The sequence below is a fragment of the Fusarium musae genome, chromosome 5, assembly GCF_019915245.1.
Source record: "Fusarium musae strain F31 chromosome 5, whole genome shotgun sequence".
Lineage (NCBI taxonomy): Eukaryota > Fungi > Ascomycota > Sordariomycetes > Hypocreales > Nectriaceae > Fusarium > Fusarium musae.
Window position 1 is genome coordinate 4,016,879 of NC_058391.1, and position 24,957 is coordinate 4,041,835.

General features: G+C 47.9%; 7 protein-coding genes across 7 annotated transcripts; 3 read left to right on the forward strand and 4 right to left on the reverse strand.

Annotated features, from left to right (window-relative positions):
• Positions 1-454: 454 nt before the first annotated feature.
• On the forward strand, positions 455-6,835 carry J7337_007739 (uncharacterized protein; the record flags this gene model as incomplete). Its single annotated transcript, XM_044825371.1, has 11 exons — positions 455-537; positions 590-804; positions 861-1,152; positions 1,208-1,446; positions 1,848-2,291; positions 2,345-2,931; positions 2,987-3,422; positions 3,493-4,338; positions 4,426-4,750; positions 4,800-5,610; positions 5,951-6,835. The coding sequence occupies 11 exons, from the start codon at positions 455-457 to the stop codon at positions 6,833-6,835; spliced, it is 5,163 nt and encodes a 1,720-aa protein (XP_044681028.1).
• A 1,243-nt stretch (positions 6,836-8,078) lies between these two features.
• On the reverse strand, positions 8,079-10,364 carry PTR8_2 (transcription factor TFIIH complex ERCC-3 subunit; the record flags this gene model as incomplete). The annotated part of the gene is made up of 1 exon (XM_044825372.1): positions 8,079-10,364. The coding sequence occupies one exon, from the start codon at positions 10,362-10,364 to the stop codon at positions 8,079-8,081; it is 2,286 nt and encodes a 761-aa protein (XP_044681029.1).
• A 1,241-nt stretch (positions 10,365-11,605) lies between these two features.
• Positions 11,606-12,356, forward strand: J7337_007741 (uncharacterized protein; the record flags this gene model as incomplete). The annotated part of the gene is made up of 2 exons (XM_044825373.1): positions 11,606-11,958; positions 12,017-12,356. The coding sequence occupies 2 exons, from the start codon at positions 11,606-11,608 to the stop codon at positions 12,354-12,356; spliced, it is 693 nt and encodes a 230-aa protein (XP_044681030.1).
• A 3,299-nt stretch (positions 12,357-15,655) lies between these two features.
• On the reverse strand, positions 15,656-16,075 carry J7337_007742 (uncharacterized protein; the record flags this gene model as incomplete). The annotated part of the gene is made up of 2 exons (XM_044825374.1): positions 15,656-15,806; positions 15,870-16,075. The coding sequence occupies 2 exons, from the start codon at positions 16,073-16,075 to the stop codon at positions 15,656-15,658; spliced, it is 357 nt and encodes a 118-aa protein (XP_044681031.1).
• Positions 16,076-18,024: 1,949 nt separating this feature from the next.
• Positions 18,025-19,412, reverse strand: J7337_007743 (uncharacterized protein; the record flags this gene model as incomplete). Its single annotated transcript, XM_044825375.1, has 5 exons — positions 18,025-18,133; positions 18,188-18,305; positions 18,383-18,490; positions 18,556-19,050; positions 19,100-19,412. 5 exons carry the CDS (start codon positions 19,410-19,412, stop codon positions 18,025-18,027), a joined length of 1,143 nt encoding a protein of 380 aa, XP_044681032.1.
• Positions 19,413-20,458: 1,046 nt separating this feature from the next.
• J7337_007744 (uncharacterized protein) lies at positions 20,459-22,610 on the forward strand (the record flags this gene model as incomplete). The annotated part of the gene is made up of 3 exons (XM_044825376.1): positions 20,459-21,303; positions 21,368-22,485; positions 22,540-22,610. 3 exons carry the CDS (start codon positions 20,459-20,461, stop codon positions 22,608-22,610), a joined length of 2,034 nt encoding a protein of 677 aa, XP_044681033.1.
• Positions 22,611-22,675: 65 nt separating this feature from the next.
• On the reverse strand, positions 22,676-24,037 carry J7337_007745 (uncharacterized protein; the record flags this gene model as incomplete). The annotated part of the gene is made up of 1 exon (XM_044825377.1): positions 22,676-24,037. The coding sequence occupies one exon, from the start codon at positions 24,035-24,037 to the stop codon at positions 22,676-22,678; it is 1,362 nt and encodes a 453-aa protein (XP_044681034.1).
• Between the last annotated feature and the right edge of the window lie 920 nt (positions 24,038-24,957).

The window sequence follows — 24,957 nt, forward strand, 5'->3', positions numbered from 1 at the left end:
CTCCACTCTGTCAGCAGGTTGCATTAGTGCGTCTAAGATAGGTCTAGTTTGACCTTGCGGGCTGCTCATTGGAGGAGTCTGACGGCTGGGGAAGTCGGTCCGATGAGGGAGCGTGAGAGCTTGAGGTTTGACGATATCATCTCGCATAAGTACGCATTAAGTGCATGCTAGATAGTGGCGAAATGGCGCTCAAGAAGTAATCTATAAGGTTTAATAAGATAACAAGGCAACATCTGCGAAAAAACAATTCCGTCATAACCCATGCTCACCAGCGTCTTCACACCTACCGTTACCGTACACTTGAAGAAGCTTACAATCGTTCAACTAACACGTAGTTTACTGTCGTTATGCCTCCATATCATGGGTCGTCCACAGTAAACTGCGACATCGGTTTCTCCAAAGACCAAATCGCTGGAAAAGTTGCCATCGTCACTGGAGGTGAGCGTCAGCAAAAATGATGGCGAGGTATAGGGTAGCTAACTTCTCAGGTGCCAGTGGCATTGGGGAGGCTTATGTACGTGTCCTGCACAACTCAGGGTAAGCAGAGTTCCATAAAACTCCACATGTCATGAATACTGATATTTACCAGAGCGAAAGTTGTAATCGGCGATAAGGATGCTGACTCTGGCGAGAGATTGGCTTCTGAAATGACCGGCTCCAAGTTCGTCCAGTGCGATGCAACCGTTTGGGAAGATCAAATTCACTTGTTCAAGGAGGCTACTCGGCTATCTTTGTCTGGGAAGATTCACTACGTGATAGCCAATGCAGGGATGACGAAAGACGACCAGACCTTCACTTTCGACGGTAAGAGCTCTTTACCTACGGTGCCTCAGCCAGCTCTCTGATACTCACTCGGGCAGGTAAACACCAAGAACCGCAGAAGCCAAACTTGCAGATCATCGATGTGAACCTGAAGGGGGCGCTTTATACCACCAAACTGGCCATGCACTATTTTGTGTCTCAGAATGGTACCGAAGTCAACGAGGAGCAAGAAGATACGTGCTTGATCCTCATCAGTTCAGGCGCTGGCTTTCTTGACGTTCCTAGATCTCCCGAGTACAGCAGCACGAAGTGGGCGGTCCGCGGAATAATGCATGCTTTGCGAAGGACGGCTTTTTACTACGGGAGCAGAGTGAATATCATTGCACCCTGGTAAATCACTCTCCATTCGGTGGCTGTTGAAATCATGGACTAATTCGTTCTGCAGGTATATACGCACAGGTATTCTCTCCAACGACCAGTTCGATCAAGTTGAGAAATCAGGAGTCGAGTTCGCAACAGCTGAAGATGCTGGTGAATGCGCGTTAAGGATCCTTTCTGATACCAATATTAATGGAAGGACGCTCTTTGTCTGCGCGCGAAAATGGGCTCCTCGGGGATACATCGATCTTAATATCGAGGATTATCCTGAAGGTTTGATCCAGGAAATACAGGAGGATCAAATGCGTAACGCACCAGTTGACCTTGGGCTGTTTCCATGAGGCGGCGTGCAGATGTACAAAAGTCTAGAACACCACAATGATATTTCAGCCCAATGAGGGGTAACAGTAACATGTTGGAAGTACCAAAGCCGGCTGAGCAATGCCACTCACTGGTTGGACAGCGCCAGAAATGCAGCCCTCCATCAGACGGCTGAGCTGAACACTAGCACCAAACTATTGGCCTTTATCTCAAATGGCGCTTTTTAGTAAACTGCAGCTGGGCGTTTTGCCGTTTCTTGGAACTGCGGCTGAGAATCGCCTTATCGAGCCTTGTGCGAACCAGAATGATAAGAAAGCCTTTAAGTCCCTGCCCATGGCACGTTCTATGGCGTTTTCTTCAATTTCATGTCTTCATTTCCACTGCAGCTGAGTTCCACATGGATCTCATCATGGACGACGATTTATGTGCAAAGTGTGAAGAAAAGCCGGGCGATGTCCGCTGCTCCTGCGGTGAACGGTTTTGCGAACACTGCTTTTCTAAGAAACATTTACCGCGCAATCAAACCCATAAACGCGGTGGTTCGAAGAAAACCGAGACCAAATGGAATAAGATCAAGGGGGTAGTTTCTAACATCGCGAGTTCGTTTTCTCCTGCCTCGCACTTCCAGAGAGATGAGACCACTAAATGGTTTGGCCTCCATATCTCGTCACCCCCTGGACGCAAGGATCGTATTGCGACGTTGGTTGAGACTACACGATTCTCGAGCCTTTTGGAAGAGTCGCTTCATTTTAACAAGCGCAGCCCTAAGCGACAATATCCCAGTATTTGCTCGTTTGTCGGAGATACCGGCGCAGGAAAGTCGACTCTGAGTATGTCCCGCTCTTTTTCACCTCATTTAATGGTAGGTTGATAACAAATACAGTCCGAAGTCTGATCTTTGACTCCGAGCGGTCACTGGATTTTGATCCTCTTGACGCCCCAGTTCCTGGAGCTCAGACTGGATCATCTGCCATTAGATCGACCACCGGAGAGGTCAATCTCTACCTAGACCCTTCAACCTTTGGCACAGTCGCGCCAATGTTCTATGCAGATTGTGAAGGTCTTCTCGGGACTGAGCCTCTTGCAGCAGAGCATCAGACTGAGTGGGCAAGGTACGGACAGCGTTACCTCATTGAATCCAAGGATGGCAAGCCAGTGGATCGACGAACGGCCGTCAAGACCATCTATCCTCGCTTTCTGTACATCTTCAGCGATGTCATCTGCTATGTCACCAGAAACCACAGAGCGTGGGCTGAATCTGCCTTGCGGCTTTTGGACTGGAGCAAGGTTGGTGTGCAGAACACCATCAATCAGCATGCACTACCTGCCCTGATCATCGTTCTCAACGGGCCTACTTTGGAGAATGAGGCGTGGCTTGGGGATGACCATGAAGTTGTCACTGATGCTTTCTTCCAAGCCATTGAGAAGGAAATAAGCGAGACAACTGAATTTCGAGAACTTGCCCAAAAGGTTCGTGTCTTTAATCAATGAGAACAGCTGAGTTGTTATGCTGACACATTCCTAGCATGGAGACAAGACAATGAGGCAGCTGTTTGCAAGGAGTTTCTCTAGTGTCTACGTTCACTACATCCCACTTGAAGGCTTTGGATCCCTCGGGACTAGTCTAGAAATCATCAATCAGACCAATCGCTTGGCAAAGCGAGTCAGGAGAGACGCAGAGCGCGTCCAAGCCCAGAGAGCCGAATCATGGACCCGCTTCGACACGACGCAGATGTCTCAGGTGGTGCATTACGCCTTCGCCCATCTCGCATCTGGAAGCCCAGAGCCATTTGATTTCGGCCAGTGCCGACGACAGATATCGGTTCCGGATACAACCGAGGGCAACTTCTCTGACTTTCTTGGATTATCGCTGAAGAACGAGATGGAGGCGCGGTTCGATGACACGGCCGCTGTCATCGCGACGAGCTTGTTGAGGAACTCCTTGAGCGCGAATAAAGATGGTACGTAGTTCTAGCCTGATATGAGAATTCTACTTGTTTCCATAACTTACATTTCCTCTCGTCTCATCAGATATCGTGCTCCTGCCCTCAGTCGTCTTTGACAAAGACACCCAAGCTATCTGCACACGAGCCATCAGCCAGTTCCTGGATAGTAAATTGCCATGTGCATACATCGACCCCGACTCTGGCGAGAAATGCGTAAACACAAAATCGGGTCATCGTATAGGCCACCAGAGTGCGTCGGGCGATCTTTTACGCGATGGCAACTTTGTAGTAGGCGACTTTAACTCTGCCAAGTTTCTGCTTGCGGTTCAGTCAGAACTTGAAGCCACCATGCGAGAGATCAACTCAAGCGGCCCCCCCAATCATTGCGACTGGCGACGCCTGGCAGCGGTTCATCATCGTCTGAACATTGACGCCCTCAGACGGCGAGGTGGCTATCCGGCACTTCATGTCGAGGACCGTCTATTCCCTTGGGGCAAAAACACCAAGGAAAAGCCGCTAACACTTGCAATGTCGTTTTTGTCTATATATACGGGCACTTGGCTTCACGGAACCGAAGAAAATACATCATTTTGTCTCGGTTGTCTGTTCGGAAGACCGGAATATCGTCTTCCCTGCGAACATGTCATCTGCGAAACATGCGTGGAAGATTTCGATGACACAGCTGTTGATAAAAAATATCCGGGGCGGGTTATGCATAAACGCTGCATAATATGCGATAGTAGATCATCCGGCAAGTGGCCATTCGTCACTACCATCAGACCGCCACTTTGCGGCCTTCGAGTTCTGTCGCTTGATGGAGGAGGGGTCCGGGGCATCGTTGAATTAACTGTCCTGAACCGCTTGGAGAAGGAGATCGGGCTTGGCATTCCGATTGGAAGTTTCTTCGATCTTATTGTTGGTACAAGTACAGGTGAGTTTCTCAACTTGGACAGCACACATGAAGCTGTGTAGGGCATCTGTTTGACTTTCGCAGGCGGCATAATCGCACTTGGTATAGGTGTCCAACGAAGGAGTGCTACTGAGTGCATAAGTTTGTTCCGAGACATTTGCAGAGAAGGCTTTGAGGCCAAATTACTCACCAAGTCTCGATTCTTCGGTTGGGCCGCCCGATGGTTCCGCAGTTCGATATACAAGACGGATGTCCTAGAGACGGCCCTCCAGGAGGCATTTGAGAACAAAGAACCAAAGTCCCTCTATGCTTTGAACAGCTCATGCCGAGTTGCCGTCACGACCACAGCTAAAGAAGACTGTCACCTGATCGCGAATTACAACACGGGTGGTAAAGATCGGTACCTTGACTCCAAACTTCCGCTCTGGAAAGCGTAAGAGATGCTCATCCAATTTCTGGGGCTCGGCTAACTAGTATTCCAGTGCTCGATGTACGTCAGCTGCTCCTATGTACTTCGAACATGTCTCCCACGCTGGGCATGAATGTCGCGACGGCGGCCTAAAAGAGAACAATCCCATCCAAGTAGCGCTCAACGAGTCACGAAAGATATGGGAAGATCCCACTTACGACGTGATCCTATCTCTTGGATCAGGACAGGCTAGGTATCCAGCAACGGAGCCAGTTTCAACCGCCATCATACCAAAGTGGCTTGCTCATCTCTTCTCAACCCTTGTCAGCACCATGAACGGCGAGGACGCATGGGACAGGTTTCGCTCCAGCCAGGATAGGCGTATACTAGACCGTGCTTCGCGATTCAACTTGCGGTTCGACGGGAGCACTGAGCCGGCGCTTGACGATGTAAATGCTATTACGAGCATGGAAACGGCGGCGAAAAAGGCCAAATTCTATGAAAGACCTTCTAGATCACCGTTCTCAGCAACTTCTGGCATTATTCAAGGGGACGCACTTGATCGCATGGCCGACAAACTACGAGCTAGCCTCTATTTCTTTGACCTTGGGAGTGTCACTAAACACGGTCCCGTCACAGTAATTCATGGGTGGATTTGCTGTCGCTTGATGCCGAATGACCAGGGTTTCAAAGAGCTTCTATCTCGAACTCTGCAATTCCTTGTTCGAGGGAAGGCATACGAGTTCAAGAGAATTCCGATTGACAAACCGCTTCGATTTGCAGTTGAGTTTCAGCACCAGCATCTCGATGAGCCGATTCGCATTGATGTGAACTTTGGGGCTACACATTCAACGACTATCAGTGGCTTCCCACTGACCTTGAAGGTGACTAATACACTAGAGCTATTAAATAGTGTCATTAATAATTACCTTAGACTTTGTTCGCCCATGCGGAACAACGAACGACTTCTTCCGCACTAGTGCCACTGGCACAAACAGAGAGCAATCCAAGCGACTCTGCTCCTCCTGCTAAACCGAATCCAGGTAAAGCAGTCCAACTACTAACTGCAAATTTGTTTCTCCACAGTATCGTGACTGACCAGTCTTCTTCGAACATTCAGATCAAAGCACATATCTAAAGCAGGCAATAGCGACTGATTTGTCAACTAATACAAACGCTAATGCAAGAGAAGCCCTATCTACACAGACAGCTAACGTTAAACAGACCAGGCCAACAGAAATCAACACTAAGACCGTGGAGGATCTGGTTTCAGCTGCAGCAAAGAATGATACAATGAAGTTGCTGGAGCTCCTTGATCAAGGGGTTCCCATTGATATCAAGCATGGCGGCTGGACTGCCCTTGGTTGTGCAGCGCACAAAGGACAATTGGATGCCGTCCGAGCTCTCCTCCTTCACGGTGCTGATATGGACATACGAATGGATGTTGGTTTCGGTTTTCTCCCCGGCGACGGCAGTGCTATCAACTGGGCAGCTTACGGTGGCTACCTCGACGTCGTCAAGATACTCTTTGAGAAAGGAGCCAAATCAAATTTCTGCGCGAAAAGACCACTGTCCTTTGGCACTATGGGAACGCCTGTTACTATGGCTGCAGGGAAGGGCCACATAGAAGTCGTTCGGTATCTCCTTGAGAATGGCTGTGATGACGATTCCGCAGATGGTATTCCCGGCTGGGATGCTTTCATCATCGCATGCGAAAGAGGACAGCTCAGCATTGTCAAATACTTGATCGAGGAAAGGAACATCAATGCTGACAGGAATGGCAGTAATGGCGTTACGCCTCTGATTACAGCAGCTCAGAGTCAGCAGACCGCCATCATGGAGTACTTGGTCAAGCGCGGAGCGCACATAGACGCGGTTGACAATGATGGAAGCACGGCCTTGCTCCATGCTGTGACTAAGAAAAGAGCTGGCGCGGTAGAGTGGCTGGTGAAGCATGGTGCAGACGTGAGGAAGCAGAATAAGAAGGGGATCGCCCCGTTGAAGCTGGCAAAGGATGAGTTACGGAAGAACCAGGATGACAAGAACGGGGCAGCTATGGTTAGATGGCTTGAGACTCCGATAAACGTTGTATTTCACACAAAGACTTAGACTTAGAGTATATGAGGAGTCAATTTCCAGGCTGGCCATGCACGTGGCTCAGAGGCTGTCGAGCAACTCAACTGTACCAGGCCTGTTATTTAGAGTTGATAGTCCCCACAGCTGATGGCTCACATCACGCGCCTCACACTCGTACCAAGGCTGTAGTAGACATGCTACTTACGGATACTCCTTGGGAGGCCAGTGAGGCGCTAGCCCAGTTTGTGTGATGCTAAGTTGCTGCAAGTAAGTCAACTACTCAATCTTTTATCCCATCGCTGTTGTTAATCTAGCAGGTTTAGCTCACATGCATTCATAGGCGTGTTCTCTCAAACAGCCAATCTATACAGCAACCCTCCAGACTCCCACGCCAGCAAACGCCAGATACAATAGAAGAAGCCTATGATGTAATGAAACCTGCCTTGGCAGTTTTTGATCAATGTCAAGAGTGCTTTCTTATCCATATAAACAGAGAGATTTTTCGCAGTGAGTATCTTACTAGGATTGCTGTACGCCTTGGTTTGCAGGATAATATTCTGGTTGTCTAACATATGTTAATCAGCCATAGAATCAGAATGATGGGGAGTTGTCACTCACGTTGAGGGCATCCGAGGCTGGCACAGACTTGACTGAGATCGAAAATGGTAGCCACCTACACAAGAACGGTTCGTTAAAAGGACTCTAGTGAGAAAGGATATATTAAGGCGAAGGTGTCAATATACGTTTCCGGGTGTTGTGAATAAGGAATGTTGATGATAATATGTTGAAAGCAGTTTGTGAGGATAGGTAAAACAACAAGGAACCAGGGACTAGTAGATAATTATACCGCAATGTTATTTATTGACATTATCAGTAGGTATCATTTATCTCTCATTCTTTTGTTCATTCTCATTATTAAAGACACCAACGACATAGAACTTGGACAAAGGAATGGATTAAGAATAGAACAAACATTACAAACAGCGAACCTTTTCTCGGCATTAACAATGAGCTATCTTGCTAATGCCTTCTTATCCTTTCATTCAAGGACATGACAATAAGGAGTGCTAAGAGTTCTGAAATAATATTCAATGCCTGAAGGTGAATATATCAAAGCTTCATACACCTAGATTGAGATATAGACCCTAATTGACAGAAGGATTTTAGTTAGGTAGAGGACCATTGGATGAATATTCTCATTCGCCTCTATTTATCTAAATCTACCTAAACTCTTCTTATTTGAGATGAATGCTATCAGTGGCAGACAAGAGACCTATTACTTCTTCTGCCGCTTATTCTCTCGATCAATCTTCTTGAAGAAACCACTCTTTTCAACCTTTTTTCTCTCTAGGCCATTATTAGCAGATGAGTTCCGTTCAATGTACGCCATGTCTTGCACACCACTAAGTTCATCAAGATAACCCGCGACGCGCCTCACCGTATTCTTCCCCTTGGCTTTTGCACCTTTTCCACCAGTCTTCTCCCCGCCCCAGAGATCATCCGCAGCAAATTCATCATCAACTGCGGTTTCGTTGTCAACCAAAGTGCCCTGCAACAATTCTCTTTGTTCAGCAGGAGTAGCAAATGCGAGATCGGGTGTTTTTTTGATGCCATCTAGCTTGGTGATGACTTTGAACGCGTAGCCTTGATCAATAAGGAATGCCTGCCGTTTTGACGCAAAGTGCATTTCGGATGTATCCTTAGAGACGAGGGAGTAGAAGAAGGCGTTGAAGCCCTCGTCGTTTCTCCGCTTTGCTCGCAAGATGCGGCCGAGGCGCTGTGCCTCTTGACGGCGGGAGCCGAATTGTGAGGATATTTGGATGAGACATGTTGCTTCGGGGAGGTCAAGCGATGTATCGCCGATCTTGGACAAGAATAGCGTATTCACCTCGGGGTTGTGGCGGAAATGATCAAGAACCCTGAGTCGCTCCTCTTGACTTGTTCCCCCGTAAATAAGGTATCTCTTCAGCTTGTATGCGTAGAGTTTCAAGGAGTAGAGCTCATCGGAGAAGACAATGATCTTATCGCCGCGTGCTTCATGATAGTTGATAAGATATTGGCAAGCCTGAAATTTGGAAGGGTTGATAGCGGCTAGAGTCCGCTTCATCCGAGACGAAACATGGAGGTATTGCTCGTAAAAGACAGTCGGCATCGAACACCAGACCTCCGCGCACTGCACCTTTGCGATATGTCCCTGCTGCGATAGTTCCATCCAGTTCGCTTCGTACAGCTTCGGCCCGATGAGAAAGTTGAGATGATCGATCTTGTCATCCTCACGAAGCAATGTAGCAGTGAGTCCAAGCTTAGAGTGCGTTTTAATCGACGAGATAACACGTCGAAACATATTAGCTGGAACAACATGTACCTCGTCGAGAAGCATCAACCCCCATTCCCGTCCCGCTAGAAAGTCCATCATCTTCTTTGAGTCATGAGCGCGCTCGCGACTATTCGTAACCATTGAATACGTGGTCACAATGACGCCAGTACTCCCAGAGAACTTCTCTTTACTGTCAGATGTAAAAGTAGTGATGTCCTCTGGGCTAATGTTTGACCATTTGAGAAACTCGTTGCGCCATTGAACAGCGGAGACTGAGCTTGTACACAGAACGATGACGCCTTTTCGGATGGTGCATGCTGCTGTGATGCCAACGAGGGTTTTGCCGGCGCCGCAGGGGAGAACGATGATCCCGCTTTTGGCGCGACCGTTGCCGAACATTTTGCTGAGACTCTTCTCTTGGTACGGTCTGATTTGCGTGTTTGGGCGAAGGTCTATGTCCAAGTCGGGATTGATGTTGTCACAGCGAAAGTCGTACTCTTCTAGGATGGGGTAGGACAGCTCCAAGCAGCGCTTTTGCACGCTTTCAACAGCGCTGTCGGGAATCTCAAAGGCATGGACCGCTTCTTGCTCGTCATCGTTGTCTTCATCGTTGAGAACGGCTTCAATCTGGTCCGGCTCTGAAGCGTCTTTGTTCGTATTTTGTGGGAGGTTGGCTTGCTTAGCCCCCGCCGCGTTCTTTGTCCCCGGAATGACCAAGCCACCCAAAGCTGGAGCGCGCGTCGTAGTAATTTCATCAGACCCTATCACTCGAAGAGGTCCGATAATGCTGTCTTTGAGCAGAGTCTGAAGTACATCTGCATCGCTGCTCTCGACGAAATATTTGTTACTCTTCAAAACAAGCTTGACCTTTCCATAGCTCTTGGTACACGACCTGATGAACTCTTTGATACTCTGTGGAAGCTCTGTCTTGAGAAACTTGTCAAGCGTGCTGATGATATCTTCGCCATTCAGACCGACGGAAACAGCGGCATAGAGACTATGCGGCGTGATCTTGTACTCATGGAGAAAAGCAGGTCTGGATTGAGGCTCCGCGATAGTGACGAGAAAGTCAGTTGCTAGGTCTGCCAACGGATGAAAGCGTTCAAGAATGATATATCCTTTGTCGGGATCAATCCATAATGGACGGTTAGCGCTATCGGGATTGGTAGCAAGATACGAGAAATCACGCTTGACGATGTTTCTGAGGTCAATAGTCGCTTTTTGCGCCTTTCGTTTGAGCGACATTATGATGTTGTAGAAGAAGAGAAAGCTATGGGGGGATTGAGAGAGGTGAGATTGAGCTTTAGGCAGCCGACACTGAGAACAAAGAGCGTCGCGGGAGAACACGGATGACTAACGGTCATCTGTCACGTGAAGTGACAGACCAACTCATCCGCGACAAGACGGCAATAAAGGGAGACGTGACTGTTCTTTATTGTGATAAGTCATCTTTTTGCGTTGCTTTCTCACTATTCAATCCATTAACTTGAACAGCTAGCGCAAACCTGGGGGGCACGTAAACTTGAGACTAGGAAATACAAGTTCAAGAAGTGCCTTCCTGAGCTTAAATAAACTTGAGCCAATTTTCCTTATTTTTGAGGATTAAAACCCTAAATATCTTGATCACTAAAGCAGATGCTTGATACCAGTTTTAGTAATTGGCATATTATAGTTATTTACAGATCCTACGCTTATTATATCTACTACTGACCTATTGACTTACTGTATTAGCTGAAGATTTAAGTATTTAATTATATATTATACAATATATATCTAAAATGGGGACAGTCAGGCTCAGAACTTTTAATAATAAAGGACTTATATTCCAAACCCAGATATTACATCCAGTGCTATGCATGTTATCAGTAAGCTTACCCGACACTAAGACTTTTGCTTTATAAATCTCTGTTGTCTTGTTTAGAACTCAAAGTCAATCCTGTAAAGTTCCTCGTCTACGCCATTGAACAGAATCGCGCTCAATTATATGCCAGTGAAATACAACTTTAATTTACTTTAGAAGTCATCTGAAACTGTGCATTTTTGGGCCTCAAAAACAGAGGGAGAAGGCTACAAGCTCCGTGTTGTGCAGCTAAAAATTGTTAGTGTTGACTGGTGACGTGGATCTTTCGCTGTCAATTAAAACAACATCATTTGCTGAGTCCGTTGCAAGGACCTGCATGAGCCTGTACGACATATCTGTTATAAGCATAAGCTTTCCAAAGTCGGTTAGTGTCTTATGCTTAACTTGATCATTTTCTTAATAGCGTCACGAACTATTGGCAATAGCCTCTTTAGCGCCAGGCCTACTGCGGCCAGAAAGAAGAGCTAACAATATTTGTTGGTAGCCAATAACAAAGTAAAAGGGGGCGCCTGGTACTTGGCATTTGCAATTTAGACTTGTCTCTTGCAACATCTCAATAATTACATTCGTTAACCTCACGCTGCGATATCTGCAGTCGTATCCACTCGTTTTTAACAATTTCGACATGGTTCGTGTTTCTTTGCTCAACCTAGCAGCCATTGCTACGCTGCTCCTCGGCGCCGAAGCCGGTCCCTGTAAGCCAAGGACGACCGCTGCGACAAGCCTTGACGAGACCACATCGACGGTTGCTGCTGATACTACCGCTACTACATCAATCGAGACGACTGCTGTCACGACCGTGGCGGAGCCTACTACTACAACTGAGGCAGAGTCTACTACAACTAGTGAAGCGGCAGGCTGTGTCGAAACTCAGCTGTTTATCAACCCAAATTTCGATGACAGTAACAACGATATTGCGCCTTGGACCAGCAACGCCGCCCTCACCCAAAACCAACCTCAATCCGGCACCAACGCACTGTATGTTTAGTTCAAATCAGCATCTTTATCTTTCCATGCTAATAAGTCACGAAACTAGTTCCATGACATTTGTCAACGGTGTACCCGATTACTACATCAAGCAGACCCTCCAGAATCTGAGCGGCCAGTACAAATTCTCCTACTATTACCGAGTCGTCAGCGTCAGCGAGAATGCTGATTACAGTTGCAACATTCAGCTCACGGCTGGATCTGTAAGTACTTATGGCGAAATATATGACAGCGTCGGTGGCTGGAAGACATACAGCGTCATCATGGATATGGGTGCTGCTACGGTTGCACAGGCAGAGGTGCAGTTTGGTTTGACCTGTTATGGCGAATTCACCGGAATTGAGGTCGACGTGGATACGCTTGCGTTTACGCGAGTTTGCGACGCTTAGGAGTTTGCAGTATTAGAGCAGCTTTAGGGGTCATGGGGCGTTGAGGCTTAACTTGTGATAGATAATAAGTATGTAAACTTGTGAGACTTATCCGTGAGCGGGGGCTTTTGGACTAAAGCAGCAAGCATCTCATTTTTTTCAAGTTTACGTAGGAGGGTTGGGTGGTTTTGGGCAGGAAGCGGATGCAGGTAGACTGCTCCATTCTCACATGGCACTGCAAATTGACGCTGAGAGGTCGTGGGGAAGACTTTACAAAATATAGCGAGATCTCAGCCAAGTCCTAAAGCGTGTTGGGTTACATGAAGTCACGCTTTTCAAAAGACATATCCTCAATCTCTGCTTAGTTAAAGATGTTGCTTGGGAATACGGCACTGAAAGCCGGTTGCACGGCCGCAAAAGCCAGGACCGCTACAGATTTGAACGGTACAGAAGCTATACCTGAACAGGGTTCTTGAGTAAGAATAGTAAATGGTGGGAAACACCAACAAATGATACTTCATAAACGCACATTTGATGCCAAAAAAGGGACTCAGGAACAATTGTTGGCCACTAGTGACTGCACATCCTGAAGCAGGAGATTCCGCTGACCTCATGGGAGCTATCTATACCAAAGAGGCGGCTGACGAATCAGTCCTAGAGATGTTTTGTCATTTTTAAAGTTTCAAGGCAAACTATCAAGTCAAATAGTCGGTAGTGTTTGACCGGGCCGAGCTTTGCTAATTAGTTAAAGTAATATCTGTGCTGAAGCTCACGCAGAGATTGCAACCCGCAAGTCCAACAGCGAACCAATACCGTATAATTTTAACGTTACTTGCCTGAGGGTGGAAAGAGGCAAAATATCTTTCTGCGCATGGCCAACTTTCCATAAATCCTGTTGACTTTGTAGTATTATCGATTACTTCTGGGAGACCTGGCCTCTAATAGCCTTGAAGGTACGCTGAGCCTTCTGACCCTGTTAATGATGTTTGAATTACCGAAGCTCTATCCGTATGGAGAGTAGACTTTGCGTTACCTAACGCCAACTTTTCAGGCCTGTCGTGCACGGGACCGGTTCCAGTCCAGGCTCAAAGGCCCCCAAGGCGGTAGACATTCCACCAATGTAAATACGTCTGACGATGAACATTATAGTACTTCGAGAAATTATGCGGCGACCACTACGGAGCCAAGGAATCTCATAAACAGCACAGCAGCTAACTGTTCTTTTGTAAAAGCCCTCCATCAGCTATGCCTGGGTCAAAATAGCGAAATCTTATTAACAGAAGTGCTTATCTAAAGAACAGTGACTTTCTTATACTAAGTATAGTAAGCAATAGCCAGTTGACACAACACTCCAAGGTCAGGTACAAGCAAGACATAGATATCATTAACATTATTAATAATATAACGCCAATAGGCCGAGAAGTCTCACATCACCTCAGTTTATTGAGCTTCCTATTTAAGTATTCCACGAGCGATGGGTACCTACTATGCCTGGGACTACCCCTGTCAAACTTTCCCATCGGTGATGACCGAGAGCGCTGCTGATCATAATGGTCGCGGAATGGGTTTCGCGAAAGATGCACAGTATTATCACATAGCCTATGAACGGAACCTCCATGACATGATATCAACCCACAATTTGATTTCAATTCGAAATACAGGGAAGGGTCGCGTGATGTGAGCTATCAGCTGTAGGGTCTATGAACTCGAACTAAAACTTTTATCAAAATCAGTCCGGGCAGTATACCAGCTACTCAACACAATTGCCCAAGATAAGCTTTACAAGCCTATCTACAGGGAAGCGTCGGGCTACCGGAATTGGGAAAAGCTTCTGGTTAATGTGTATATTTCATCTGCCGTCTCCATACTGAGGTATTTACTACCCTTAACCAAGCGGTGAATGAAACTATAAAGAACTACCGAGTGGTCAGTGACTAATTTTAACATGCAAATAAGGAATGCAAGAAACGAGCTCTAACTTCACTTTATTTACCTTTAATACCAAGCGGATTAGTAAAAGAAATACCGCAGCAACTTATAGAGTTCAGTAGCGCCCCTTAAGCAAACTTTAACCTAAGTATAGCCAGCGTCGCTTGACTAAGGGCACTCTGCGGGTCTTTTGCGTTCCCTACATTATAGACCTGGGCATAGGGAAGTATGGCATGCCAATGAAGTCATGGGCTGACGCCAGATATAAATACCGACAGGCTGATCGCCCTTAACCAAGCCCAACAACAACACATCAGTCATCTTACCACAGGAGAGCCTAGACATTGTCTGATTATTCCCCTGCTGCATCAGCTGCTTGATTCTTTCCCGAATTCAACTCAAATTCTTTCGCTTTTGCGCGGCAGCAATGAAATGTAGGTCACGAAAACCACTTTTATAGGGCACTACTCACCAGCAGCATAGCCTTCTCAGCTCTCATCTTTACGGCAAGCAGCCTGGTCCTCGGCACTGTGGCGGCGCCAGCCCCCGAACCTGCTTCAGTCGGAGCAACTGTGTCCCCGTACAGCATCACCTGTGCAGGCTTTAACAGCGGCAGTCCATTGTCGATTGGCGATATCGAATGGGCTCTCAAAAACAGAAGGGACGAGTTGGATCTCAAGGCTGGTTGGTGGAATCAACAGGCACTCACTTGCGTCAGCAAAGATGGACGTAATCTTCAGCAATATGCGGTCAAGTTCACCTACAACCATGCGCGTAGCAATCCTCAGGGTATGACACGACTGGCGGAGGATCGTGTACTTTGCACTGTTTCAAGCGACTGGAGACTTGCCTGTTCTCCAGTGTAGCTGTATACAAGGGACAAGCCATGATATTGGGCAGACGGATGTGGAGCTTACCATGAACTGTAGATGAGGCTAGGGCACAATCAAAATCGATCTCGACAGCTGTGCATTCACGAGCGTTTGCCGCGCCTAGAGCTTTCTCGGGATATCACTTTAGGCTTCCCAAGACTTTTCAAGATTTAACTTCTCATGTTTATATTTAAATAAAGTTGTCAGACCCGACATATCATAATCAGAAAACAATTAGCTGGGGTGGATCCTTGGACGTGCCAGTCCAACAACCTTTGAAGCTGACTGACTCCAGTTAACAACCCAAAGATGGGGTATCCGTGCAGGCCCGCCTCACTTTCATGGGCTTGAAGAAACTTATTGCAAAAGACGACATCTCTTTCGGATTGAACTTTATTCGTGGCTATCTGTGATATAAGGGATACATCATTTGGCAAGTAGAACTTGTCTAGGTCTCTAAGTCCCTAATTGTACCCGCCATCAACCAAATTCACATGCCGATCTAACGACTCATCCAGCTTATTTGTTGCTCTTGGAAGACCAGATGGGAGTAGCTCCACCATCTCTGTACAGGACAAGATTTCCGTCGTCTTGGACAGCGACAAAGGTCTTGTTGTCACCCTTGGGGGCAGCAGTGTTGGTGTGCCAAGTGGCCTTGCCATTCTTGTCACTACGGAAAAGCCAGCGTTAATACTTCCTCAGAGAAAACTTGATAGACAAGAGCTGGACTTACTAGATGCAGAAGTTGCCGTCGCCCTGCATGATGGCGCCCTTTGCGTTGCTGATCTGCTGGTCGGTGCTCTGCCAGGCGCAGCGGTTGTCGTAGTAGATGGCGAGCTTGCCATCATCTTGCATGCGGAGCTCGACGGAGCGATCTTTGCTGAAGATGCTCATGCCGACCATGAGCCAGTCGCCGTTGTCGAGAGTGCCGTAACCCATTGTGAGTGAGTGATATTAAGTGGTGGGTCAAAAGAGTTGATGAGTGAAGATGTGCTGATGTGTGTTGAGAGTTTGTGTTCAGGATGAGGGACATCGGTGGGTTTTTATAGACAAAGACCTGACCTTGGAAAACGTATGAGTGAATACCTTGTGGATCAGCCTATGCGTACAACTGTTATCCTGTCTCACAACTGTCATCCACAATCCACCCCCATTGTCCAATTATCTGCAGAATTACTGCCCCATGTCACCACGCATGATGTAGTTGCACGTATCAGTCGCAGTTTACAGGATACTGACATGATCTTCTCCTCTCCGGGCCATCGGCACATCAAATTCCAGTCACCTACTGAGACACGGTAAGACGGTGATCTAGCGGTAAGTCAGTCCTCCGTGATGTGCTCTGAGAGAAGAGATACCATCTGCATCATCCTGTTGGGCGGACTGCTGATCTGGCTGTAGGCCTGGGTTACGCAATCGTGACGATGGCTCCGGCGAAGACCTGGATACCTCTCTTCCCTTCCTTCACATGTCTAGATCCCTGTAGCGTTCCCCTAAATATTTTACTGGCCAGTCATGTTATTGAGCAAACTTCGTTTAGTTGAATGCTACATTGATACCGACCAGAGACTGGGCTGGAGCCAGAAAACAGATCATTTTCTCTTGTGATGACCCGTCAACGGGGAAGCGGGGTTTGAGCAGATATCAATTGTGAATTTGTGACAGGTTGTGCTGTGCCTGGTTGCATAGTCTGTATGTCTCACCTAAAAGAGCAGCGGCCCGTCCGAACCCCTCTCTAATGTCTGAGATTCAGCCCGCCACAGAACTTCCCGTGTCTCAGTACTCGGTCTTTTTTTGGATCGGAAATTAGCGACGTCATTGGTCGGATTCATATTTGTTTATTATGCAACCTGCAACCAGAATCCACATTCTCCGTTCCGACAAGCATTGTGACTGTCAATGATGCACCCGCTACTCCTATGTAATGGTAGTTCCAAGCTCCGACATTCACAGACAAGTATGGTGCCGCGATGACTCTTTAGACTCCGTTGTGAAGCTCACAGCTCAACGAGGCGGGGTAGTGAGACATGCAGCATAAGGTGCCGCAGATGCATCTTCGAGGCACATCTGCCCGGCACATGTTACTTATGACAACAAGGCTTGCCTAAGAGCAAGCTATCGGAGGGTCGGAGTGAAGTCCCGTCCCGTCCCATCTTGCAGCCGCAGATCTGTCTCTTTAGTCTCGATGCATATTGCGGTGAAGATTGCCGCCGCCACTGACAAGACATGAACCTGGTTATCCGGGTATTAGCGGCGCTAACAAACACGGCTCGTGCCTAGCATGTGAAGGTTTCTTGTTTGATTTCATCATCGGGCTGGAATTGAAGCCGCTGGCAGCCGAGTGCATAGGAATATAGGATATGTGGCTGCAGGTATGTTCTCGTATTGTGATCCCAGGAGATGGCTTGCCTTCTTCCTTTGATCTACGCTCGAGAAAACTTCAGTGGCTGCTTTAGCGGTGTGCAACCTCTCACAGCTGCTCGAGGACACGTTTCACGAGACCCCGCAATGCACAACTGTTTGCTCTGGACCTAGGCAAAAAGGGAGGAGATTACAGATATGAAAGAGAACATCCTACCTGAACGATATATCAACGCCAACCTTCCACAGACTTCCAACGGTTTCCTTGCCGCAACCTCTAGTGCACTGATCATCACGAAAGGTTGTGAGACATTTGATATATCTACCTGATTTCATTCTTCAATGGTTGAACGCCAAATGAGTCGTAGGTTCAATGGCCGTTTGTTCATAATGCCAATGCCGCTGGCACATCGTCAATGATTCACTGCACCATACGCAGCATAGCTCGTCTTCGCAGAATAGTACACTTTAGAAAATGTTCAAGCACCATTAATAGCTAACTCAAATGATAAAATAATGGCTCTTATCTACCCCAACCGAACCTTCTTACTGTTGGGAAGTCTCTCATATGGGATCATTTCGTCAACAAATGGCTTTGCCTTCCCATCATTAGCCCAATCCCAGTTATCCATGTAACTAGAAAAAAAGCAATTAGCACCAACTCAGTCTGAGACTTCCCGGGTAACTTACGACATTAGCGCGAAAAGTGCATAAGACTCAGCCGTGAAAGTGGCTTTGCTCGGGCCGCAATTTCCTGCGTTGGGGCCCTCGTGGGAACGCGCCAAGTTGGAAACCCACATAAAGTTGTCTGTTGTAATTATATTGTCAGCAACAATGATTTTTCGTAGGAAGTCGGAACTGAAAATAGTGCGCAGAGGGGCTTACATGTCAGGTATTTCTTGAGGTCCGCGAGACTCGCATCAGTGGTGCGTTTGCCGTCGGGCTTCTGCCAGACGAGGGCTCCCTCCTTTCCGACAGCTTGTTGATCAGGAACTAGATACGAAGCAGATTAGCGCTGGACAGAATAAAAAGAAGAGCATCATTAGCAATACACGTACTATTGCGGTTCTCAGGTCCACCAGTCTTATCACCGCCAAACCAATGGGCAAGCTCGTGGACCATGACTCGAGAAAGGCTAGTGGCTGAGTATGTATCCAGCATATCGTCCTTCTGAACGCTGTCTTTAGCATCAACAGCAGACTTTGTACCAGCCACCTCGTCACTGAACGATGGAGGACAAAAGATGATGAAGTCGTTTCTGGTCAGGGTGATGGCGAACACGCCTGGTCTGCAGAGGCCCGTGCTGGCTTGCTTGACGCTATTCACCAGGTATCGCTTTTTGTAGACCCAAGCTCCGGCTTTGTTATCCGCCATCTCCTTGGGTCTAGACTCGCGGAGGGGGCGTCCTGCTGGATCATGGGGATCCTTGTCGTCTCTTCCGACCCAGACAAACTTGCTTTCGTCGCATAGGAGAAGAGGCTTAAGTCCGCCGTAGCCATTGGCTGGAGTCATCTCGTCGTTGTGAAGGGTCTTGACCATGCGATCATATACATCTAAGGATTGATCAGCAACGCCATATCTGGTTTGGTAGTGTTAACTTACATCTAACATTCGAGTAATGCTCCTCGTTGGGATCATGGCCATCTTTATTTGGCACAAAGCCAAACATGTTGGTCGCAGCCCTTGCGATGCGGTCCCAATTGGTTCGCATGTTTGACACAAAGTCTGGACGCGCGCTTTTGAGCTTCTCAAGGTCTTCTTGAGCCTTGACTGCTAGAACTTCTGCATCGCTGTACGCCTCGTCGAAAGCACCTTTGCGTTCGGGTGTTTGGCAAGAGTCGTCGAGGTCCCAGACATTCATGTCTGCGGCTAAGCCAAGCCCAGCGAGGGCCATGATAGGTAAGAAGACCTTCATGGTGGAGAGTAAGTAGGCAGGGAGCAAACGGTAGAAAGCGGTAAAAGGTAATGGTGAGACCAAGTCAGAATAGAGAAGTAAAACACCGTCAGGGGAAGAGAAAAGACTTTAAGATATGCTTGATGGAGTAAATGAAAAGAGCCTGCAGTATTCCATGCTTTTTGGGTAGGGAAGATGCTTTCCGATAAATCGTAAGGATAACGAGAATTATCAATCAAGCAATGTCTCCGTCTAAGCCTTGCGAAAAGGCACAGACAACCCTTCAAGATCACTGTAATTAACTCTCATTCTGACCTAAGAAACCCGATTCATTCAGATCCTCGTATCGGTCCTACTGAGCGCTTATCCCATAGCACGGAAATTGCCGTAAACAGATCCAGCGTTACAGATAGATATGGATCCGTAGGGCTATGCCGAGGCTGTGCGGCTCGGGCCTAGATCTGTATGATTGGCCTTGTTACGGCTCATCATCAACCTTGTAGGATCTGATTGGCTCGTCTATCAGAAATGCCTCGAGTAGCTCTATCGGATTATTCTTAGAGCTAACGTTTGACGCTAACACGAGCACTGTTGTAGAAAAGCTTACTTTTAATTTTAAACATGTAAGCATGCTCATGCATTCTAATCCTTCAGCACGGAATCCTGCTGCGGGCGGGAGATAAACTCCCGAAGCGAAGAAAATCGATTATGAACTGGAGTTTACATGCCGAAATGGGTTGTACTTCCGAAATAAGCGCCACAATTGGTCCATAGTGCTCCGCCGGCTGTTCAGATCCTACAGCTTACTTGTTTGCCCTGCCCTGAGCTTGGATAATTTTGGGTGAGGCAGTCTAGGTCATGCAAGGGGACTTTCTATCCACCAATAGTTACAAGACTACCAGACCTTTCAGTCATTCCTTCCGAGCTGTATATATCATGTTACTAAAGCTCTAGTTACCAAATAATATCAGGCTTGACTTGGCATCAAACTCTTCTCATCTCTATCCATTCGCGGCTGTTCTTGGTGCATTGTCTTCTTATCTTTCGTTGTCAACACGACCGCCATCATGACGGTACCCTGGAAGGTCAGCGCCATTGCAGCATTATGGCTAGGTGCTACAGCAATTGGTGCAAGCCTTGAACAAGAAACCTCCTCTGGTGCAGCTGTATTCACGCACCCAGTCTATCCCAGGGTATTTGTTCCAAGGCAAGAACAAGAGATCCCAGCTGAGGACCGCAACCCTCCTCCAATCATCCCAAACCCTCAACCAAATCAGGCCGGAAGCCCAAACACGCCTGTACCTGTTCCTGAGCCAGAGACAACAGTTGAGCCCATGAATCCTCCCGATCCAGCTACAACAATAGCGGCACCCGAGCCAGAGATAACAACGGAGCCTGAGAACCCTCCTCCTCCAGCTACTACACAGAACCCTGATCACCCAGAGAATCCGAAAACAACAGATGTAGCTCCTGTGCCTGTACCAGTACCGGTTCCAGTTCCGAACAAACCTGATGATCCTAAAAACCCTGACGATCCAGACAAGCCTGATGATCCCAAAAAGCCCGAGGGTCCTAAGACTCCGGACCTTCCAGATCTCCCTGATGTCCCTAAGATTCCTGATGTACCCAAGGTTCCCGACACGCCTAACGATCCTAAGAAACCTGGCAACCCTCAAGAACCCAAGGATCCCGATGACCCTAAAGATCCTAAAGACCCGAAGGATCCTGAGAACCCAGACCCTAAAGACCCTGAGAACCCGGATCCCAAAGATCCAGAGAATCCTGATCCTAAAGATCCCGAAGATCCCAAGGACCCTCAAAATCCTCAAGACCCCAATGAGCCAGATGATTGTGAGAAAAAGGATCCGGCACCATGCACAAAGACCGTGTCTTTCTTTTCAGAGAGCGAGACGTATACCAGGCAAGTCTCCGGCCCCAGCCCTTATCCCGACTATGTTCTAACGATAGCGATACAGTACCGTCTACGTAACATGCCCTGTGCCTATCGACTGCCCCGCCAAACAGACCCCCACCGTCACCACCAGCATCTTCCCCGAGGAGTCCGTTCTCTTCGGCGAAGTCCCAGCGGACAACGAAGCTATTCCGACAATGGAAGCTATCGAAGACGACACCTCTCGATACTTCCAGCAAGTCTTTGATGACGAAAACATCTCTATTAATGATGCTCAACACCCAGATGTTCAATGCCAACAACAGAGTAGCGACGACGTTCCTCGCGATTGTTTCATGTCGGTCTACTCCAAGTTCTGCGCTGATATTAACGGACACGAGGGCGATGAGCTAAGCAAGAACCTCACTGGCGCTGATGCCGAAAGCGGGTCTCAAGAGAAGCGTGCGTCGCTGAATATGAGAAGACATATGCTTCGCGAGCGAGCTGAGTTTTGTGAGGGCTGGGTGTTCGAATACGATTGGAGCGGTGCACAGGGCGATTGCCAGATTCCATGTGGTGACTCAATGTACGCTTTTGGTGACGAGTGCTTTGACTCTGAGAACAGCTTTCTCGAGGGTACCATTGATGTAGGATGCGGCACCTACAAGTACACCGCTATGCCTACAACATCAACAACAGCACCACCATTCCACTTGACTGGCCTCCCAACTCTCACCGACGTTCCAGGACCTATCTCTACACCTGACGGTAGTTCATGTGCCGAGACAGCGACTAACACCCAGTGCGCTCAGGGCGGCGGTGGTAGAGGCCAAGCCTGCGTTGAGAACACATACTGCGCATCATGGGTCTCAACTCAGCCTACAGAAGCCCCAGAACCACCAGAGGAGAAGATCACACCTTTGGAGCTGGGACCAGTGTTTTGCAAGAACAGAGGCGGTGACCATAAGGATGTCAGCCCAGGCGCCGTGAAATCTCTAGCAGATGCCTACTGCGAGGCCAATGTGCCCGCCGACATGAAGTCAGACAGCCCTGCCGCTGGTATCACCAAGAGTGATCTGTATTACTACGAGGTTTCTTGGGTTGAAGGGTGCAAGACGACTGTCGAGTCACAGGATCCGTATTGGCCGCTTGGAAAGGATGGCCCGCTTTGCAAAGATTTATTTGTCAAAGCTTATGCAGGCTGTAAGTACTCCGTCCTATGTTTCACTAAATGTGTACTAATCTGTTGGCTTGTAGGTGACAATGGCGGTATTGGAGGATACATCGATGCTGGCTGTGTACGATACATGTTCCTCGGCGCTCAGTAGCAGTTTTCCAGGTAGTCATTTCAGCGCCTATGCTCTCTATATCCAACAAGTAATAAAGTTCTATTCTAAATGATGGCAATTTCTTTCTCTTCCCACTTTTGTGCTATGAGATACCCAGTATCCTTCTCCTCATCGTCATCAGCCGAACTTTGTGCTTCAAAGGAGCCTATTCTGTAATATTCGCCCTCCTTCTCCGCCGGATACACCATCAATCCGTACAGGTTTTCAATCTCACTGCGTAGCTCATACAAACAAGTAGAGAATGCTATGACCAGAATCTTATCAGCGAGAAGCCTCGGCGTTTCCGTGACATCAACGTCCCAGTTCCATTTGATACCGCAGGCAATCTGGCTGCTATACTCCGGCGTAAACAACATTTCCTTCATCAGCTCATCGTCGTCTCCCTCGTGGTGTGCTGCGACTTCTTTCAAAGATGTCACTTTTGTTGTCACAGCTAAAGTGCCGCGGGTTACTTGGCCAAACAAGTTGTCGCCAACTTTGTCAGTGGTGATGTCGAGGTATTCGCACTCGTACTCCCAGTCTCCACCATCAAACTCTAAAGTCTCACGATTCACGGACGAGAAGTTCGAATCCCAAGAGACTCCACCTCTGTGCCCAGGCCACGACCATGTAGGCCCTATGGCCAGGTGCCTATCCCGCAGCGACTCAACGTACTTCTCAAGCCCCCCCTTGTCACGAGTATTTCTCTCAAATATTAGATCTTTGAAGATGTCATCGACCCATAGGCCTGCAGCATATTGACTACCCGTCGCTTGAGAAACCTGCTTGGCAACACCTGCCACTGCAGCTAAGCGATCTGATTCAAAGCTGATATCCATGGTCGAGATGCTTTCCACGCACGTTCTGAAGAACGCAAATGGCTGTGCATCTTGGTATCGCTTACTATGGTACTCATTCAGTCCTTTCTGGATAACTGCCGTATCATTTCTTGCGCCGTTCTCGCAGATCAGAATCTCCGGACACCGAAAGAAGACAAACGTCGGGCCGAAGATGACCAGTCTAGCGGAGAAGTTGACTTCCTGCCATACCCACGCGCGGCTGTACCACTTGGAGTCTGTGAACTCAAAGGTGAACATGAAAGAGGGTGTGATCGCCTTGACGTCGTATGGGATGATGGAATATTCTCGACTCTCGTTCTGGAATACGGCATTTGAGGTTATTGGCGTCTTGACACGGATTCCAGGGTGAAGTTTGCGTTGACCAAGAAAGCCTTCTCGACAGCCGTTCGACGACGAGGGGCAAAGCGTAACGTAGGCGTTGCGAAAGATGTCGTTCATCTTCTGGCTTTCCACCTCCCAGTCCGCTATATCAGCCTTACCCTGCAAAATACAGAGCGCATCGACCCATAAGTAACGCATCTCTAACGCGTCGCAAGTTATGATAGCATCGCGAACGACGGGGGACATTGCGTCAATGCCAAATCCGCCGAGCCTCTCTGATAGGTTTGCGGAATTTGTCTTGGGCTGATACGCTGCATCATCTGCATTTCCCCAGCAGTAGCTTAATGCTGCGTATCTCACCCTTGGCAACCCCTCCGTCTGCATGAGCTTTATGCGTCCATTCGCTTTGTATTCGCCGATATCCAGTAATCGCGCAGGAGTAGAGCCTGAAGGCTCCCATGGATGGCAGGTCGATGCACAATGATCAATAGACTTTTTTGCGAAATTTAACGTTTGGTCTGATAGAACCTCTGTAAGAGGAGGGCGCAGAAACGGCATACTATCTGCTCATAGTTAGTGCATCCTCATTCTCCAAAGACAAAGTTATACATACCGTCGTCGGAACATGGTAAGAGCTGTGCATACGCTAGTGTATCATTCAAATCCGTGCCTTCACATATGGTGACGGAGTAATCGGAAACCTTTCTCGGCTCCACATGAATCGGTGTGGCGGACCTTGACACATAACCACTAACAGGCCCTTTGTACTCGGTCGAAGGATACTGTGAGACCAAAGTGTCTCGAGTTAATTTGCATAAGCCACAGCCAGATTCGGCGGAAGCCGCGAAGCCTGGTAGTTCAGGCCAAGTGTCTTTAAACCGGTACAGAATCTTGCTTGTCTCGTACGGACGATAACCTTTGTTGTTGATGGGGTTATGATCTAGCAAGAAGTCTATATCAAGAACTCGTGAGCAGTTCTTGCATAGCTGCGAGATTGATGGTGTAGACATTACAACCTATTTAGACGATAGGTCGCTACCAACAAGCTCATAGAGTCAGATTTGTTCTTCATGATCTTTTCCGATACCCCTCCTCTGATCCCTGTACGGAACGGGTGAACAGTCAGCCCGGACATCGTAAAGGCATCTGAAACACCGACTTCGATC